An 18,679-nucleotide genomic window follows, 5' to 3' on the forward strand; every position below is an offset into this window, starting at 1 on the left:
TATATAATGTAAAGCCATTCCATAGCTCCAATGAGGAATTATGAGATTTTTCTCCCCAGAATGAGATCCCAGTTTGATTTTTCTCTGCAGCAACAGCTTAGGGCACTGGAGTGAGAATCAGGAGAGCTTGGAGCTCAACCTCAGCCCCGTGCCTCTGTGATCTCCAGCCGACAGTGTCTCCAGCAGAAGACAGGCTCCTTTGGGGCTCTGGCTTTCTTACCTATAGAGTGAAGGGGTTGAGCTTGGAGGTCCTACCTTGGTTTAAAGTTCTACTCTTGAGTTCCAAGTAGTAGGTATGAAGTCAAGTGAGATAGTCCCATTGCCTGTAAAGGGAATCACCCCTCCCCAGCCTGGCTGAGAAAAATCCCTGGGGACCCTAGTCAGCCTCTAGCCAGGAGCCAGAGAGCTTCCACAGAGAGGAAGCTGAGCCTAGAGAGGCCTGAAATTGGGAACAAACAATGTGATCTAGTGAGTGTGTGTGTGTATGTGTATACACACATGCATGCCTGACTGCCTCCCAAAGCCAGAAGAAGAAGTAAAAGCTGTTATTCACTGTTGAGAACTCAGCATATCATCCCCCCTAATCTGTTGGTTTACATAACAAGTGTGTGTTATGGGCCACGTTGCCTTCCCCTCCTCAGTCTCCCTTACACTCCCTGAACTGAGCTTGGGCTATCAGGAGCATCATAAGGTACAGCTCCTTGGGACTCACTATATTTACCAAACACCTATTGTCCATGACACTCACTGCTCATTACATCACAGAATATCCTTTATGAATCCTCCTGGGGGAAATTTTTCTGGCCTTGGGGTCAGAAATTTATACACTTCTGAGCATCTGGTCTGCATCTGTCTTGTAGACGTTGAGCATTTTACTGTGTCTCTCTCTGCACTGACTGTCAAGAACCTCAGGCCAGATCTCCATGGCTCATATTTGTCAAGTGTACAAACCATCACTGCATGTATTTTGTGCCCAAACTTCACTCCTGGCTTCTTCCCATTCCTAAACTTTTATCTCACTTTCGCCTTCACTTGTCTTTTCTGGTGGCAGGCATTGTCTTTGTGTGACATCAAGTCTTTTCCAGAACAAACCACAGTCCTAAACGAAACTGAAATAGTACCCAGGCCTATGTAACACACACACACACACACACACACACACACACACACACACACACACACACACAGCTTGTAACCTGTGAGCTTGTAACCTTATTAGCCAAACCCGACCAGCCTCCTGTCCCAACCTCCTGCTGTAACATGGGCCTGATATTCATGCTGGGCACCTCTGACCCCTCATGCTTTCTTAAAGAAATTGAATGATTGATTGATTTTGCTAAGAATTTCCCCTATGTCACTTACCATGATTCTTATTAGTACGCTGGGGCGCAGACAAAATAGAGATTGCTTTCTATATTTTGCAAATGGGGAAACTGAGGCTTAGAGAAATTCAGTGATTTGCCCAAGGCTTCACAGCAAACTAGAGAGAATGTCAGAAAGGTCTCCTCACTCTTGGCTTGAGGGCTCCAACTCTCTGATTTTAGGGGTTCCTTTCCCAGCTCATTCGCCTGAGCACAAAGGAAGAGTCACACTCCATGCCCATTTTCAAATACCTTCTATGCACCATGTTCCGTGGTGCTCCCAATGGAGCAAACAGGAAGAGAGGAATATATGGCACCTAACCACAGTAAGCACAAAGACCAAACAGGAAAATGTATGAGAATATCCTTTATAACATCTGGACGTGAAAATGACCAGATGGTTTAATCAGGTACTTGGTCATGTCAAGCCGGTAACTTCTAACATCCGAACAGGACCTAAAGAAGGGAGAGGTCAGCATGCTGTGGCTATCTGCCGAAGTAGGTGGTAGGATGGAGCTGAGCCGTGCGTGCGTGTGCGTGCGTGGGGCAGGGGACACGTGTGCACACTCACAGGAGCAGAACAGCCGAGAGACTGGTCTCATTAGAAGAGGCAGAAAAATCAGCAGACCTGGGGAGGGTGAGGTTAGAAGGCAGTGGAAACCCATGCTGTATTGGCCAAACGGACCCACGGGAACCATCTGAGGCTGAGGCAAGGGGAATAGCGATCCCACTTTCCAGGTCCTACAGTCAGGCTGGTGGGGCCGGGAGCACATGGGTGCCAGCCCCATTCCCTATTAGGCAACACGCAGCACCATCTGCACAGTCCCAGGAGCAAGAGCAGATATTTTATAACTTCCTTTTTTCTTTTTAAGTCTAAATTAAAAATAAATGTTCCTTCAGTTCTCAGATGTATATCTCTGGTGCAACCTGCCCACATTCCCCCACGCTGCCCTTTCCAGAACATGGCAGGAGAAAGGAGGAAAGAGAGGGATAGAGAGAGGGAGCCAGTCCACCCGGCTTCAATGCCAGTGGATTGCACCTCTTCCAAGAGGGAAGCGCTTCAGGCGTGGCCGCGCAGACGGGTGGAGAGAGCCCAGAAAGCGGCTGGTACCAGGGAAAGTGGAAGGAGAGCCAGCAGCCAGAATTTCCAGCCCAGCCTCCACCCTATCTTGCTGCAGGACCTTGGCCAAATCGCACATCCAGTCTTTGCTCCCATTTATAGTTCATAACACGGCTGGGGTCCCCTCCACAGCTCCCGCCCCCTGGCAGCTGTCTTCTTCTCACATCTGTCTACTTTCGCTGCTCCCCTTCGCCTCAAGTGGCCGGCCGTAGGCCCCGGTGACTAACATGCAGGCTCTGGTCATACGAAGAGCTGGACTCACACCCTGGCTCTGGTATTTACCAGCTGTGTGACCACACACAAGTTACTTGAGCCCTTGTGCCTCCATTTTTTTTTTTTTTTTCTGTTAAATGAGCACCATCCTGGCACCTCTCTGGACGGCCATGAGAAGAAGCAAGGCATGGAAAGAATTCGGCCCAGGGTTTGGTGGGCAGCAAGTGCTCACTAGGTATAAGGTGTCCGTATCATTCCTCTCCTCCTGTCTCATCCTTTTCTAGTTTTTGCCGGTCTCTCCTTTCTCTGAACTCCACAGGCTGCATGACACCATCGAGCTTCATCTTGCCCCCATCTTGTCCTTGAACACAAGCCTCATCCCTCAATAGTGAGCTCCTGAAGGTAGAATCAGGGTTTTTCTCTCTGATGTCCCCCAAAGCGCTCAGCACAAAGCTGGGTCCACACTACACACTGGAAGAACATTACTAATTCATTATTAAGAACATGAATTCTTGGCCAGGCAAAAGATCTATGATGGACTGTGACCATGACCACCATCACCCATTTCCTCCTTACTCCTTGTATTAAAACCCTGCATTGCATGAGGGCACGCTCTTGGAGAGAGGGGCAGATTAGTTTTAGGTCCCGATTCTTCACTCCTCCCTGCATCCATGCCCTTGACACGGGAAGAATATATTTCCATGCTCTTGGCGTTGCTTGGCTTGGACATATATGTCTTGCTGTGGCCAAAAGCATGTGGGAGGAAGTGGCAGTGTGCCAGTTCAGAGCCCAGGCCTCAGAGGCCTCATCAAAGGAGGAGGAGAGACGTTTGAAGCAAAGTACAGTCTGTGTTGGCTGACTCCCAGTTGAGCCCAGACCTGCAATGGCACGTACTCAGTCAAGCACAGTCGAACGCAGCTAGACCCCAGGTAACCACGGACCTCTAAGAACAAATTCTTATGGTCGCCACAGAAATTCTGCGGATGTTTGCCACACAGCATGGAGGTAGCAATAGCTGTTTAAATACAGGGATTGCCACATAGGAAGGCTGCAGATGATGTCCTTTCTGATTCAGAATTCTGTACCATTACCAATGCCCCTGAATTATGCCTTCACTAGTGAGATTGGTTCCTGAGCAGCCCGGCTTATCACTCCACCTGGTGACCAATAGCTCAACTCTGGGGCTGCCTGGCCAGCCAGGAAGATGGGGGGTTTGTGCCTGAGGCTCATCTCAGGACAGAATCCAGAATGGGGCCAATGGCACCCAGATGGCAACTGGCTCACACCTTTACTCCAGGCTTCCTCCTTCAGAGTATTCTAACCTCTGCAGAGAGATAAGGTCTCAATGTGGGAGAGGGGCACCCCCAAATATCCTGATCTGCTTGGCTGGAGGTGGGATGCGAATGGCTGAAGACGAAGACAGGAGAGCAAGGCCGCTGGTCACAATGTCCTACGATGCTCAGAAAGAGAGAACTGAGCAGCCCTCACTCCCTCAGGCTGCCGCCATGCAACACAGAGTCGAGCAGTAGGAGAAAGACGTTTTATAAGTACAGAAAATCCAGGGGCACCTGGGTGGTTCAGTAAGTTAAGCATCCGACTCTTGGTTTCAGCTTAGGTCATGATCTCATGCTTCGCGAGTTCAAGCCCTGTATCAGGCTCTGCGCTGACAGTGCAGAACCTGCTTGGGATCCTCTCTCTCTCCCTCTCTCTCTGTCCCTCCTCGCCCTCCTCTGTCTCTCTCAAAATAAATAAATAAACTTAAAAGAAAAAAGCACAGAAAATCCAGAGAGGAAGCACAGTGTGTGTCAAAACAATGAGGTGGTGAAACTCAAGTCAGGGGATGAGTACAGGGTACAGCACTGTCCCTGTCATCTCCACCCCTTCTCTACTCGGCTAATCCCTCCTCATCCTCCAGGCTTCAGCCTAGTTGTCACTTCCTTCGGGAAGCCTTCCCTGACCCTCAAGAGGAGTCAGGTCCCCTGTCATTCGCTCCCTCAGCACCCTGCCTGCCTTCTTGGCAGTACTGGTTCTCCGTGGTAAGAATCTGTCTGCTTAAAGTCTGTCTTCCTCGAGAACTTCCAGAGGCTTCCGACGGGTGAAACCATCGACATTCACTGCTCACATACCTGGGAGTCCTCACTGGCAAAGCGACAGTCCTCTGGCATCGTACCTGTGTCCTCCATACTGACTCACTCAATTCCAAAATGTCCCTCTTCATTTTTGAAAGACCTACCACAGGCCCCAGTACTCAACAATTTGCCTGTTTTTTCCTTCTACTTTGTCTCCATCTTCTGATTTATGTGGCTAACGATCTGAAAAGTAACACTTCAGTGCATGAGGGGTGCTATTTAAAGGATCCCAACCAGTTAAAGAGAATATCGTTTATCCAGTGAATGTTTGTCCCTGACTGGTCAATTCCAGCTTAACTGAGTAACACCTCTGGTGCGAACCAGGCCAAACTGACTGCTGTCGGGTTACAACGGAGGTAGGCCAGGGAGAAATTGTGATTGGCATTTAAATGTGTGAAAAAGCAGAGTCTGGGATGAGGAGGGTTGGGAGACACCACGAAGGCTCTGGGACACAGCCAAATCCTCACGTGAAATGAACCCTCTGTGGTCTACCCCTCCTCCCCCTGGAGGTGAAGTGACCCACACCTGCACCTTCTGAGGCTTTTAAGTCCGCGTGCGCACATGCAGTGCAGGGTTCAGAGCATAGAATCCAAGCTCTGAATGTTCCAAGACAGAGATCTGGTTTGGATGTAACCCAAGGCCACTGGGACTCACTGACCGGATGCTCCCGGTCTGCCCTCCTCAGTCTCCCACCTGGATATGGGAGATTGGAGCCTTGAGTTTTGAGGGTTTGAGAATGACAGGGGGAGGGGAGAGGAGGACAGCAGCATCACGGGGAGTTCAGAGGTGAGGAGGGAGACACAAATGGCCCCTGAGAGAAGCTCGGGCCCACGAGAGAAAGCTGGCATCTGCGACATTCTGGTAGCCAAGGGTGCAGGGTGCAGGCTGGCAGGTGGGAAAACGCAGAGAGAATAGGACAGGGTTCGGAACACTGGCCCTGCCTCTCCCCAGCCGCACGTGCATGGAAAGGACAGTGCTGCACACCTCTTAGTGGAAACCTGGGAACAGAACTGCCACTTCTAAGCAACCACGGTTGGCGGGGTTCTTCTGGGAAGGTACCCAAGGAAGAGGTAGCATGAACTGCACTAGCCTGGGGAACAGCCTTGGTGCCCTGGCTTAGCCACCATGCTTATGTATAAATTGGGATCTCTTTGCCACACACCAAAGGGGGAAAAGTTCCCATCTTCAAATGTTAAGCTTAAAATAAGACGCTACACGGGTGCCAGTGGATCTGTGAAATCTGCTGACTAAACTGGCACCAGCCTCTGGGAGAAAACCAGCTCGCTTCTCCTGAGCTCTGGAGAGCGAGCAGGGTGGGGGCGGGGTTACTCTCAGGCAAGGCGGGAACAACACGGGGGGTCAGGGCTGGGGATGCTCACCTAGGCAGGAAGCGTGGATGCTGCTTCCAGAAGCATCTCAGTTGAGGCATCTGCCAGCCTTAATCACCCCTTCCCTTCATAACTCAGGGACCCGGTTCCTAGCACATTTGCCAGCACCCCATTTCTATTTTGGTAAGCATTTTAGTGGCTTCTGCATGTATATATTTCTTACGCATTCTATCACACCAGGGGCTTCCCTAAGGTGTGGACTGGAACCTTCACTCCCCTTCAGACCAGGCATTTGCCAAGATGTTCAGTGCTACCAGGTGATGGTGGGGGCCTTAGGGAAGCTGATGTGGCTAGAGGGAGCCAGGCTCTGGTAGAAGGCCGGAATGGCCATGGTGCCCCTTCCATACAAGGCAAGGCAGTGGCCCAGGAGGGAATGAGAAAGTGAGCCCTCTGAATTCTTAGCCACGTTAAAGTGCCAGGATAGAAGGCTACAGGTGTGCTTCATCCAGTGGCTCTTTTCAGGACCTGGTCTCTGGGCCAGCTATTCTGAATCCTGGAATATGAATATTTGAGACTAGGAAGTGGGGACTGGGTGAGCATTGCCGTTTTGGCTCTGGCTGCCACTGAGGCCTGCTGGGAGATGTCCCAGCTCTCGCTGCCCATTCACCTCAATCAAGTGTTCATACAGATCTCAGAGCCAGGGCACCGTATTCCCATACGCTACACATTTATTCACAGGGGTGCTTGTTCCAGGCTGGGAGAGGATTGGTCCTCATAGGACATTCACAGCATCTGCTTTAGCAGTAAACCCCTGAATAACACAAGAGTGGACGGCACCCAAGTTCCCAGGATGCCTCCAAGGCTGTACGGACCCTAAGATAACTGACTTGTCTTGGGTAGGAAGAAGAGAGTGGAAATTGATGGGGTGTCCTCAATAACACCTTGTCAACTAGAGACAGTGCTGGTATCCCATGGGTTATCTAGTTCATCCTAGTTGATGGCACCCATTAATTGTGTGAGGATCCAGTTGGCCTCTTATGGGGAAATGAGCCCCAAATTCAACTTCTCTGGTTTGCAAAGAAACAATATTGCTAAATGATGCATCTTTCTTTCTCAAGTGTTGATGGAATATTTATTAAAATTATTATGGCAGACTCTTCTTTGCCTACATATCAACCATTCTTCTCTTCTTGCTTACTAACAGAATTCCTATAGTTGGGAGATTCTGCATGAAATATAAACAGAAATGTTGTATGAGAGATTGAAGAAGTCTCCATAAAGGGAACTGACTCTGTTGGGAAGTACATTCTTTTACTCTTCCCTTTAATATGGATGTGAACTCTGACTCTTTAATATGCATGGCTAGAACTCTGACAACCATATTGGGCTATGAGGGGATTCTGATGACAGAAGCCAGCACTGAGAATGGTGCAGAAGTATGGAAGTCTGGGTTCCTGGTAGCATTATGGGGATCCACTTACCTCCAAACTTCTTTGACATGAGGGAGTAATAAATTATTTTCTTTAAGCCACTGTTATTTTGAAATTTTTAATATGCAGATGGTCCTATTCCTAACTGGTATAATCGTATAGTATGCTACAGAGAAAACCACAATACATCTCCAATGGCAGAATCATTCTCTCTGAAAATACAACACAGTAGAAAATAATAAGAAAAGAACACATTTGTCAAAAACAAACCACTTGCAATTCAAAATGTGTTCTTCTGACTACCTGATTAAAGAAGAGTCAAAACAGAAATTTCAAACTTATTTAGAAAATAAAAATATGGATCACTGTATACAAACACATATTAGATACAGCTAGGTATTAGATATACTCAGAAGCAAATTCACAGCCCCAAGAATTTTTATTAGAAAGAAAGAATGAGCATAAATAAAGTATTTGAGATAAAATGTAAAAAAAAAAAAAAAAAAAAAAACACAAACTAAAACACCACAAACAAACCAAGGGAAAGAGGGAAAAAGGATATTATAAAAACAAAAGCAGAAATGAATAAATTAGAAGATGAAAATAGAAGAATTGATCAATACATCCAAGAGTTGATTCCCAGACACGAACCTCACAAATCTGGTAATTTTAATAAAGGAGATGAAGGTGACGGCGGGGGGGGGGGGGGACGGAACTCAAAACCCATCCAAGGAAAGATTGTTATATTTTAAAATGTCAATATTTAAAACTTTCCACAACAAAGACACCAAAGAATGAAGAGAAAATAGCTGGAAGAAGAGATCTGCAATGTATATAATTCAAAGGATTAGTACCCAATATATAAAGAACTCTTAAAATTAATTTGGAAAATACAGCCAATGGAAGATTGGACAAAGGATGTGAACAGGTAATTCACAGAAGAGGAAATATAAATGGTAAGTACATAGATGAAAAGAAGCACAAACTTTTTGGTATTCAGGGAAACAAAAACTAAAACCATAGTGAGATGCTACCTTTCTCCCATCAGGTTGTCATAAAAAAAATCTAAAAATATAAATACCAATGTTACTAAGGTGTAGTGAAATGTAGCCTTCCTGAAGGGAAATTTGGCAATAGCTATCAAAAATGTAAATGTGTATACCTATTTACACAGCAAATTCACTTTCTAGAATGGGCCTTTGAGAAATCTTCATACTTGGGTGAGAAGAATTTCACAAGAATTTTTCACAGCGCTGTTATTTCTTTTTTGTTTGTTTATTTGTTTTAGAAAGAGAGAGAGCAGGTAAGTAGGGGAGGGGGCAGAGGGAGAGAGAGAGAGAGAGAGAGAGAGAATCTCAAGCAGGCTCCATGCTCAGCATGGAGCCCAATGCAGGGCTCAATCCCACAACCCTGGGATCATGAATTGAGCTGAAATCAAGAGTTGGACGTTCAACTGACTGAACTACCCAGGAGCCTCACAGCACTGTTATTTCTAATAGCAAATAATCAGAAACAACCTAAGTCCATCACTGGGGGAGAGAATATTACTCAGGAGGAAAAAACAAATGAATGAATGAATGATGAAGCAGATCTTTATGTAGCCAAATTACTAAATGTAATAAGCTAATTGTAGACAAATAAGTATACTGTTGTATTTTTAATGGAAAAAATACAAAACAGAAAAGAACGTTTAAACGATGACTCATATATATATGCAAATGCCTAGAAAAAAACCTGAAAATTCACATCAAAGTTCTAACAGAGGTTACTTCTAGGAGCAGATTTGGGATTGAGACTTGTCAGAGGAATTTCTACTTTTTTTGCGTTGTTTGAATTCTGAGCTGAGAGAACATATTCATGTATTACTTGTAGAACTTTAAAAATATTCTTTAAAAAGTCTTGGTGGTATTTTTGAATTCCAAAGAACATATTCATGTATTACTTGTATAATTTTATAAAATATACAGAGAAGATTTTTTTTAATCCTGAGGATATTTCTGAACTCCAAAGATAAAAAGAAAAAATACCAAAGGATCCTAAGGGGAGTGGGGGAGGTTTACCTACAAAGGAAAAGAGAATCAGGCCAACTATTGTTCATGTATGAGAGAGAAAAAAAATACATTTCCAGATATGCAAGGACTCAAAAAGTATATTGCCCACACACTCTGAATATTATTCACAGACGTGCTCTAGCCAAACATAGAATGCACACACACACACACACACACACACACACACACACAGCCTAAATAATTGTGAAGTTTCATACAGGTATTAATTAAGCAAAGATTCAAAAATCTGATGAGATTCCAGATTATTTCCAAAATCTTGGCAGGTGTGTATGGGTAAAATGGTAAAGCAGAGAATAGAGGAAAATGGTATGTTAAAAGTCTCTTCCAGGGCACCTGGGTGGCTCAGTCAGTTAAGCATCCAACTTTGGCTCAGCTCAAGATCTCACAGTTCGTGGGTTTGAGCCCCACGACAGGCTCTATGCTCACAGCTTGGAGCCTAGAGTCTGCTTCAGATTCTGTGTCTTCCTCTCTCCCTTCCCCTCCACTGCTTGCACTCTGTCTCTCTCTCTCTCTCAAAAATAAATAAACATTAAAAAAAAAGTCTCTTCCTATGTGGGGAGGGTTAAGGAGGTCGTATTTATTATTCAATTATTAATTGAATAATTTATTATTAATATAGGGTAAATATAATAGGACCACTCTACAAAATATTACAGCTGAATAGTAACTAGAGAAAAGTAGGATGTTTCCCTTCCAAACTACTTAAGAAACCAAAGGACCATTGAAAAGGTCACTCTAGTACAAATCAGGAAAGGAAGTGGAAACAATAGCAAAGCTTAATAAACCAACAACAAACTATTTGATGGCTGAGATAAGTAGTCACAATAACCAGTAGCAGAACAAATATGAATGGGTTCCATTTATTATTAAAATTAAAGACAGTGTTTCTCAAACTGAGTGAAGAAGTAAAACTCAGCTACATTTTGTCAAGAGACATATAATACAAAAAAATGCAGAAACAAAATGTCACTCATATAAAGGTGTGGGCAATGATTTACAGAGCAAATAAACAAAACAGGAATAGAAACACTGACATAAGATGAAGTAGAATTCAAGACAATATTCATTGAAACAGGGATACTTTGTGTGTGCATGTGAGAGAGAGAGAGAGAAATAGAGAGCTCTGTCACCATACATCGCTATTACAGTACCATAGACTATATTCCCTATGCTAAATCTTTTATTCCCGTAACTTTTTCATACCATAACTGGAAGCCTGATCTCCCAGTCCCCTTTACCCATTTTGCCCACCTCCCCACCCCCTTCCCTCTGGCTTAACAACAGTTTGTTCTCTGTAGTTATAGGTCTGCTTCTGCTTTTTGGTTACTCATTTGTTTTTTTGTTTGTTGTTTTTTTTTTTTTAGATTCCACATATAAGTGAAATCACATGGTATTTGTCTTTCTTTGTCTAACTTATTTCACTTAGCATGATACTTTCTAGGTCTATCCCTGTTGTCACAAATGGCAAGATCTCATCCTTTTTATCGATGAGTAATGCCCCACATATAGATATAACACATCTTCCCTATCCATTCAGGATGGACACTTGGATTGTTTCTATATCTTGGCTATTGTAAATAATGCTGCAATAAACATAGGTGTGCACGTATCTTTTTGAATTAGTGTTTTCATTTTCTTTGGGTAAATACGCAGTAATGGAATCATTGGATCATATGGTATTTCTATTTTTAATTTTTTGAGAACCTTCATGCTGTTTTCTATAGTGGCTGCACCTATTTACATTCCCACCAATAGTGCACAAGGGTTCCTTTCTCTCCACATCTTCACCAACATTTATTATTTCATCTTTTTGGTTTCAGCCATTCTGACAGGGGTAAGGTGATATCTCATTATGTTTTTTAAATTTTTAATGTTTATTTATTTTTGAGAGGGGGAGGGGCAGAGAGAGAGGGAGACACAGAATCTGAAGCAGGCTCCAGGCTCTGAGCTGTCAGCACAGAGCCCAATGCGGGGCTCGAACCCACGAGCTGGGAGATCATGACCTGAGCCGAAGTTGGATGCTTAACTGACTGAGCCACCCAAACGCCCCTCTCATGGTTTTGATTTGCATTTTCCTGATGATGCATGATGTTGAGCATCTTTTCAGGTGTCTGTGAGCTACCTGTAGGTCTTCTTTAGAAAAATGTCCATTCAGGGTCACCTGGGTGGCTCAGTCCGTTAAGCGTCCAACTTCGGCTCAGGTTATGATCTCCCAGCTCATGGGTTCGAACTCTGCATCGGGCTCTGTGCTGACAGCTCAGAGCCTGGAGCCAGCTTTGGATTCTGTGTCTCCCTCTCTCTCTGCCCCTGCCCTGCTCACACTCTGTCTCTCTCTCTCATATATAAATAAACATTTTTAAAAAATTAAAGAAGATGTGGTTTATATATACAATGGAATACTACTTGGCAGTGAGAAAGAATGAAATCATGCCATTTGCAGCAATGTAGCTGGAACTGGAAGGTATTATGCTAAGTGAAATAAGTTAGTCAGAGAAAGACTGATATCATATGTTTTCACTCATATGTGGATCTTGAGAAACTTAGCAGAAGACCATGGAGAAAGGGAAGGGGAAAAAATAGTTACAAACAGAGAGGGAGAGAGGCAAACCATAAGAGGCTCTTAAATACAGAGAACAAACTGAGGGTTGATAGGGGGGTGGGGGAGGGGAAAATGGGTAATGGGCATAGAGGAGGGCACTTGTTGGGATGAGCACTGGGTGTTGTATGTAAGCGATAAACCATGGGAATCAACCCCAAAAACCAAGAGCACACTTTACACACTGTATGTCAGCCAATTTGACAATAAATTATATTTTTAAAAAATTTAAAAAATAAAAAATTGTTTTGCTTATTCTAGGTCTTTTTTAATTCTCACATAAATTTTAGGCTAACTAGTAAATTTCTACAGCAAAGATCTTGAGATTTTGATGGGATTGTGTTGAATCTATGGCTCAATTTGGAGAAAATTAACATTTTAACAATATTGACTCTCAATCCACAAACAAGGTATATATCTGACTTTACTGAGGTCTTCCTTCATTTCTCTCAGCAACGCATGTAATTTTCAGCGGAGAAATCTTGTATAACCTCTGAAGCATTTATTCTTGAAGATTTTATATCTTTTATGTCATTGTAAATGATGTATAAGGCTTTTTGCTGCTGGTATATAGAGATATAATTGATTTTTGTATATTGACCTTGTAGCCTGCTACCTTGTTAAGTTTACTTATTAATTCTAGCCACTTTTTGGAAAATTCCTTAGGACTTTGTATGTACACAATCATGTTGTCTTCAAATAAAAGCAGTTTTACTGTTTCCTATCCAAAAAAAAAAAAAAATGTTGCTATGGTACCTTATAGTTTTAAGTGCTATTGTAAATACTATCTTTTTTTAAACATTATATTCTAGACGTTTTTTATAGGTCCAAAGGCCTATAATAATGTTTTATATACTGATCTTACATCCAGACATCTTCAAAAATAGTAGTTCTAATAGTTTGCCTATGCTCATGAATGTTCTTGTTTCTTCCTTTCCAATCCTATTACTACTGATTTATTTTGTCATGTGTTACTGTATTTGCTAGTCTTCCAGGAAAATGTTGGATATCAGATACTCTTACCCTGTCCCAGACATTAAGAATTTACCTTCATCTGTTTCATCTTTAAGAATGTTGCTTGCTTTGGGGTTGGGATTTTTTTTTTTTTTTTTTGGATAGACCCTCTATAAATTAACAACGTTCCCTTCTGAATCTAATCTGCTCTTTAAAAAAAAAAGTCATAAGTGGACTTATGTTTCATTTTACCAAATCATTTTTCTAAATGTACTGAGATTATCACATTTCTCCTTTAATTTGTTAATGTGATGAACTCTATTAATATATTCCTAATGTTATCATTCTTAGTAAAAATTGGTTATGACATGTCTTAATGCATTGCTGGGTTCAATTTGTTATTTCATTTGGACTTTTATTTGTAATTTCATAAGTGATATTAGCCTACAATTTTTCTTTCTTCCATTTACTTCTTTGGTATTGGTCTCAAAGTGCCTCATGAATGAACTGGGAACATTTCCTCTTTTTATCCTCTTTCTTGAGTATAATGAAAATTGAGTTTGGCTATTGTTTTAAGAGTAGGCATCCAGAGGGGCACTTGGCTGGCTCAGTCGGTTAAGGGTCCAACTTTGGCTCAGGTCATGATCTCACAGTTTGTGAGTTCAAGTCCTGCGTCGGGCTCTGTGCGGACAGCTCAGAGCCTGAAGCCTGCTTCAGATTCTCTGTCTCCCTCTCTCTCTGCCCCTCCCCTATTTGTGCTCTGTCTCTCTCTCTCAAAAATAAATAAACATTAAAAAAATAAAAATAAAAACAAAGGGTAGTCATCTGGAAGATCATGGGAGTCTAGTGGTTATGTTTTGTTCGTTCTTTGGTGCATATATTTTATTTTATTTTATTTTTTATTTTAACATTTATTTATTTTTGAGACAGAGAGAGAGCATGAACAGGGGAGGGTCAGAGAAAGAGGGAGACACAGAATCTGAAACAGGCTCCAGGCTCTGAGTTGTCAGCACAGAGCCCAACGCGGGGCTCGAACCCACGGACCGCAAGATCATGACCTGAGCCGAAGTTGGACGCTTAGCTGACTGAGCCACCCAGGCGCCCCTGGTGCATATATTTTAAACAACTGATTTAATTTCTTGTTATTCATAGTCTAGTCATATTCCGTATTTCCTCTTGCTTGGTGGTCTTTGGGAAGCTGTGCTTTCCTAGAAATGTGCCCTTTTCTTCCAGGTCTTCAGATTTATTACCCCATATCGTTTAATGCATTCTGATCTTTTAAAGTTCCATTGTATATACAGTTATTGTACTTTTTATTCCTAATATTGTTTATTTGCATCTTCTTTTTTCTTGTTTAGTGTTTCCAGAAATGTCTATTGAATTAGTCCTTACACAGAAGTTAGAAATTTACCCTCAAGGTATATCTCTAACTATATCAAAACAATATGCACAAGATTACCCATTCTGGCATAATTCATCATAGCAATATAGTGGACATAGTCTCAATGTCCATTTGAAGGAAATTAGCTGAATAAATTATGCCACTTCCACAAAGTAGACAGTTAGATAGCCATTTAAAAAAAAGAATGATGGGGCACCTGGGTGGCTCAGTTGGTTGAGCATCCGACTTCAGCTCAGGTCATGATCATGCAGTTTGTGAGTTCAAGCCCCACATCACTGCTGTCGCTGCTGTCAGCAGAGCCCCCTTTGGATCCTCTGTCCCCCTCTCTCTGCCCCTCCCCTCCTTGCACTCTCTCAAAAATAAACAAATGTTAAAAAGAAAAAAAACAGAACAAGGAAGACCTGTATAAACTGATGGGCCGTGATTTCTAGAATATGTGATTAAGTGGAAAAAACAACGTGCAAAAGAGTATATATAGAATGCTACCTTTTGTATAAGAAAAAAATGGGACTTATATTTGTATCTGCTTATTTAGAAAAAGAAATAGGACGGATAAAATTGTTTACCTACACAGGATAGGTGAAAAGGGAAGTGGAACTTTTTAAAAATTTTATTTTAGAGAGAGAGAGAGCACACATAGGGGAGAGGGGCAGAGGGAGAGAGAAAGAGGATCCCAAGCAGGCTCCGTGCTCAGTGCAGAGCCCAATGCAGGGCTCAATCCCACGCCCCTGTGATCATCACCTAAGCCCAAATCAATAGATGCTCAACCAACTGAGCCACCCAGGTGCCCCAGGGAATGGAACGTTTATCATGCCTTTTTATATAGCTTTGACTTATGTTGATATTTTAGATATTAAAAAAAATCAATAAGAACAGAGAAGCAACTAAAACTGAATGCCAACAATAACAAATAAACCTAACTGTATATCACACAAATAACCACACAGAAGAAAAACATTACTTCAAATAACTTTTGACCACAATTCTGTGACTGTACACCCTCAGGAGGATAGAGTCCAAGGACAAAAAGAACTTCAAAGAAATCTTGAACTTCACTTAATACACTTTTGGGGAATAGTACTGATATAGCAATTCTGAAATTCTTTCATTTGTGTGCAAGATTTGGTGAGTACACATATGTTTGCTGGCTTCTCATTCAGGGAGGAGGGGGATATAAATATGAAATGGGAGGAAGGAAGACCTCTGAGATGTTGGATTGGGATTCAAGGTATTGGCATAAACTCATCATTTTCAAGAAGTGGTATTTCCTAGCTATGCATGCTAAGAGGGCCTAGAAACAATGAGGCTCCGGCAACAGTGAGCACACCTAAGCATTCAGATGTTGGTTTCTAAATACCATTCTTCTCTGAAGAGAATCAGAGCTGTTTGTAGAAATGCATGATTCCAGGACTGGGGCAGAGACCACAAGATGAGTCTGGAATATCTATACATTGTGCCAAAAAGTACTAAAGTATCAAAGGATAAAGAGGACTTGTCAAATGGACAGAGAAACTGCTTCAAAGGTTTCCTACTGGTCACATTTGGGACAATCTGCATATGAAAATGAATAGTGACAGAAGTAAATTGTTATCAACCAAATACAAAAAATACACCCACCATACTTACTGATAATTTAAAAAACATTAAAAGGGAAAGGCATATGGGAAAACGCTTTTTTACAGAAGGGGGGTCTGCAAATACACAGAGAAGGAATGAGACCTATGAGATATATAGGAAACTTTCAGACTAAGCCATGACTCTGTTCCCAGTCAGGTTTTCACTCATAGATATACTATCTGTTGGTCATTCTTACCTTTTTTCAGTTTTAGGCTAATACGAAGAAAGCCACTATAAACATTTGTGTACAGAAATTTGTGGGGACATATGTCTTCATTTCTCTTGGAGGCAACGCCAACAAGTACGGTTACTGACTCACATCATATGTAATGTATGTTCAGTTTCCAAGAGACCACAATACCATCTCACACATACCCCTGCCCTGGTCCCGATCCCAGCTCTAGGATTACACGCTGCATTTCATTGCTATCTCTTTAACACTGTAGGTATAATCCAGGAGAAGTGAGGGAAAATACCCTCTAAAAGACTTGTACAAAGCACCACTGTTTGTTGTTCACTCCAAACCCCAGTATTGTCACCAGGACATGCTACTTACAGGGGAGTTTTCCCAAAAAGCTTAGGAAGTCAGAAAATAAGGAGGATGGATAAGTAAATTTTGATATAGTTCTAACAATGCGATATGACACAGAAAGCAATGAAAAAAGAACAAATAAATACTACATACACCAATATGGGTGAGTCAATATGGATGTCCGTATAGTATGGATGAGTCCCACAGATAATTTTGAGGGAAAGAAGACAGACCAAAAAAAGTACATCCTGGTGATATCCTTTATATAAAATTCAGTAATAGGAAAAATTGGAATATAGTAAAGGAAGTCAGAAAAGTGATTCCCTGTGGGGGTAGTGACTGAGTAGTACACGAGAGGTTCCTGAGATGCTGCTAGGCTCTGAATCTAAGTGCAGGTTACTTGGATGTACTTGCTTTGTGAAAACGTACCACACTGTACATTTATGATGAATGCACCCTTCTATACATGTGATATATATATATATATATATATATATTTTTTTTTTTTAAAGAGCAAACTTAACCTTGATTCCAAAACTAAACAAAAAGAATACCGAATCCTTTATGAGTTAATTTTAATTTTTTTTAACATTTATTTATTTTTGAGAGACAGAGCGTGAGCAGGGCAGGGGCCGAGAGAGAGCGAGACACAGGATCCGAAGCAGGCTCCAGGCTCGGAGTGTCGGCACAGAGCCCAATGTGAGGCTTGAACCCACGAACCGTGAGATCATGACCCGAGCCAAAGTCAGATACTTAACCTACTGAGCCACCCAAGCACCCCTCTGAGTTAATTTTAAACTTTGGGTTTCAGCAGGCATGCTTATCCTCTGACTTCCTAAGCTTTTTGGGAAAAGTCTTTTGTAAGGAGCATGTCCTAGTGGCAATACTCAGCATGGGAACGTGCAGGGACAAATGCACTTGGAGGCTCTGTCTTAGGTGCTCGTTGGCACACTTTTGTGGAAAGAAGTTCGACAATACACACCAAGAGATTTAAAAAGACATGCATGCTACTTTACCTGCTAATTCCCCTCCAGGAATGAATCTTAAATCAACATCTCAAATATTTATGACATTACTCTATCACATAACTCTATTACGATATAGAGTTATACATTAACACTTTTTTAGAAAAGAAAACCCTTTGAAGGCAGTACTTACAATTGGCGTCCCAAAAGGAATGTAACCTGAGAGGGGAGAGGAAAGGGTCAGGTCTTACAGTCCCACCCCATCCCACTCCACCCCTCAACAGAGGCACCGGAAGAGACCTTTAGACTTGGTCTTGGCAATGGTCCTGATGAGGGAGCTCAGGTCAGCGAGGCAGAAGGCACCTCTAGCCCCCAGGCCTTTTCCCGGCTCAGCCCTCCCCAGGATAGAGGGCTCCCCCGTGTCCCCCAGCCACCCTCTCTCTGTTCCCCTTTGGCCAGATACTTCTCACTCCAAAACTCAGAAGCCCTCTGCTGAGGGCAGGGCTGCCCACCACTGGGAACACCATGCACTTGGTGCTACAGTTGGTGTTCCTTCCATGATTTCCTCCAGGAGGCACCGTGTCCTCTGCCCATGCCCACTACACACAGCACGCTGCCTTCAAAGGCCCCAGAATGCCCTCCTTCTTCTCTCAGCTTACCTTTCTAGCACACAGCCTTACTTAGTTCTGAAAGGGGAACTCTCCACACACTTGAGATGTGTACCTCTAAGTGCCAGGGGTACTCTTTAAATCTCTCCTACCCTGCCTAAACATCCTCAGTAGAGCAGGCCCCAGGCACTGTCTCCTCACCGCTCGCTTCCCTGGACTATCGGAGGCCCCGTCTGCTGCCCTCCACCTCCCACTGTCAGTGGGCAGCCCTGTGTCCCTGGCCTCTAGCTTATGGCAGGCAGTCAGCTGGCGGGCTGGACAGCAGAGAACCACACTTATCTGGGTTATCTAA

At 43.0% G+C, this 18,679-nt stretch overlaps 1 protein-coding gene across 8 annotated transcripts in view; it reads right to left on the minus strand.

Annotated features, from left to right (window-relative positions):
• The window catches only part of SFXN5 (sideroflexin 5), a 117,830-nt gene that overhangs the window by 56,431 nt on the left and 42,720 nt on the right, over positions 1-18,679 (minus strand). For 6 of the 8 annotated variants that reach the window (XM_053200761.1, XM_027072200.2, XM_015064026.3 and 3 more), the window contains one exon: positions 17,913-17,938. The exons of the other annotated variants lie outside the window; for them this stretch is intronic. In XM_053200761.1, the coding sequence (XP_053056736.1) occupies positions 17,913-17,938 (26 nt within the window). The remainder of the gene's footprint in view (positions 1-17,912; positions 17,939-18,679) is intronic. 8 annotated transcript variants of the gene reach the window in all.

Source organism: Acinonyx jubatus, chromosome A3 (genome assembly GCF_027475565.1).
Source record: "Acinonyx jubatus isolate Ajub_Pintada_27869175 chromosome A3, VMU_Ajub_asm_v1.0, whole genome shotgun sequence".
NCBI classification, from domain to species: Eukaryota; Metazoa; Chordata; class Mammalia; order Carnivora; family Felidae; genus Acinonyx; species Acinonyx jubatus.